At 41.0% G+C, this 1,680-nt stretch overlaps 1 protein-coding gene across 1 annotated transcript in view; it reads right to left on the bottom strand.

Annotated features, from left to right (window-relative positions):
- The window catches only part of LOC117282867 (zinc finger protein 345-like), a 38,417-nt gene that overhangs the window by 17,222 nt on the left and 19,515 nt on the right, over positions 1–1,680 (bottom strand). The window contains exon 5 of the mRNA XM_033754293.1: positions 833–1,561. Within this exon, the coding sequence (XP_033610184.1) occupies positions 833–1,561 (729 nt within the window). The remainder of the gene's footprint in view (positions 1–832; positions 1,562–1,680) is intronic.

Below are 1,680 nucleotides of genomic sequence, written 5' to 3'. Positions count from 1 at the left end.
GTGAAGTGCGAAATCGGACTCTGCATTTCCGGATTTTTTTGAGAATTCCACACGAAGGCAACATTTCGGCAGATGACGCAGGTGGGAAGACAGACACTCCATGCAGATGGTGGCCAAAAATTATATAAGTAGGACATTATTTTCTACCTTAAAAATGTATTTCAAATAACGTCCGCACGCGCGGACTTTGCGACACCACATGGCGTCATTCGTACCGCTGCCTTTACTATCTGCGACGACATACGTTGTTTTAGTCGTTTAAAGGTTAAGTGATAAAAGTGCCATTACTCAGAGAGTGGAGAATCACAACTAGCAAGGGATATCCAAAACACAGGCAAAACCGATTTTGTTAGAGAACATTGAAATTATCAATAATTTAAAACATATATGCAGTAATATGCTCTTATGTTTAGAACCTGCAATAGCGACCAAAAACCCTCAAAATATGCTATATGCACATATGCATTTTCAAAAAATCCAGGCCCTACTTATTATATATATCACAACAAAATGGCTCCCCACTATGTATGCGCTGATGCTTCTTCAGATGACTCTGCTGACTGAATGACTTTTTACACACATCACAACAAAATGGCTTCTCCCCACTATGTATGCGCTGATGTGTCTTCAGACTACTCTGCTGACTGAATGACTTATTACATACAACACACCAAAATGGCTTCTCCCCACTATGTATGCGCTGATGTGTCTTCAGATTACTCTGATCACTGAATGACTTATTACATACATTACAGCAAAATGGTTGCTCCCCACTATGTATGTGCTGATGTCTCTTCAGACTACTCTGACGACTGAATGACGTTTTACATACATCACAGCAAAATGGTTGCTCCCCACTATGTATGCGCTGATGTCTCTTCAGACTACTCTGCTGACTGAATGACTTATTACACTCATCACAACTAAATGACTGTGCCCCACTGTGTATGTACTGATGTCTCTTCAGATGACTCTGCTGACTGAATGACTTTTTACATACATCACAACAAAACAGCTTCTCCCCAGTATGGATGCACTGATGCTTCTTCAGATGACTCTGCTGACTGAATGACTTATTACATTCATCACAACTAAATGGTTGTCCCCCAGTATGTATGCGCTGATGCTTCTTCAGATGACTCTGCTGACTGAATGACTTATTACACTCACCACAACTAAATGGTTGTCCCCTAGTATGTATGCGCTGATGCTTCTTCAGATGGCTCTGCTGACTGAATGACTTTTTACATACATCACAACAAAACAGCTTCTCCCCAGTATGGATGCACTGATGCTTCTTCAGATGACTCTGCTGACTGAATGACTTTTTACATACATCACAACAAAACAGCTTCTCCCCAGTATGTATACGCTGATGCTTCCTCAGATGACTCCGCTGATTGAATGACTTACTACACACACCACAGATAAACAGCTGCTCCCCAGTATGTATCCATCGATGTGCTATCAGAATTTGCTCTTGACTAAATGAATCTCCACACTCATCACAGGAATATCGTTGCTCCTCACCATGTATGGGTTGAAGTTCATTCAAATTACCCTGGAAAAGAGAGTAAAAATCATGAAAAATCCTAATAGGAAAAGAAATAAATAAGTCTGAAGCCCCAGTACAGTGTGATTTTAAATCGGTAGGCAGGAGAGTGGTGACAGAGAGGGGTG

This window comes from Cryptotermes secundus, unplaced genomic scaffold, assembly GCF_002891405.2.
Source record: "Cryptotermes secundus unplaced genomic scaffold, Csec_1.0 scaffold942, whole genome shotgun sequence".
NCBI classification, from domain to species: domain Eukaryota; kingdom Metazoa; phylum Arthropoda; class Insecta; order Blattodea; family Kalotermitidae; genus Cryptotermes; species Cryptotermes secundus.
Note: the sequence above shows the minus strand (reverse complement) of the source record. Positions and strands in the feature narration are given on the sequence as shown.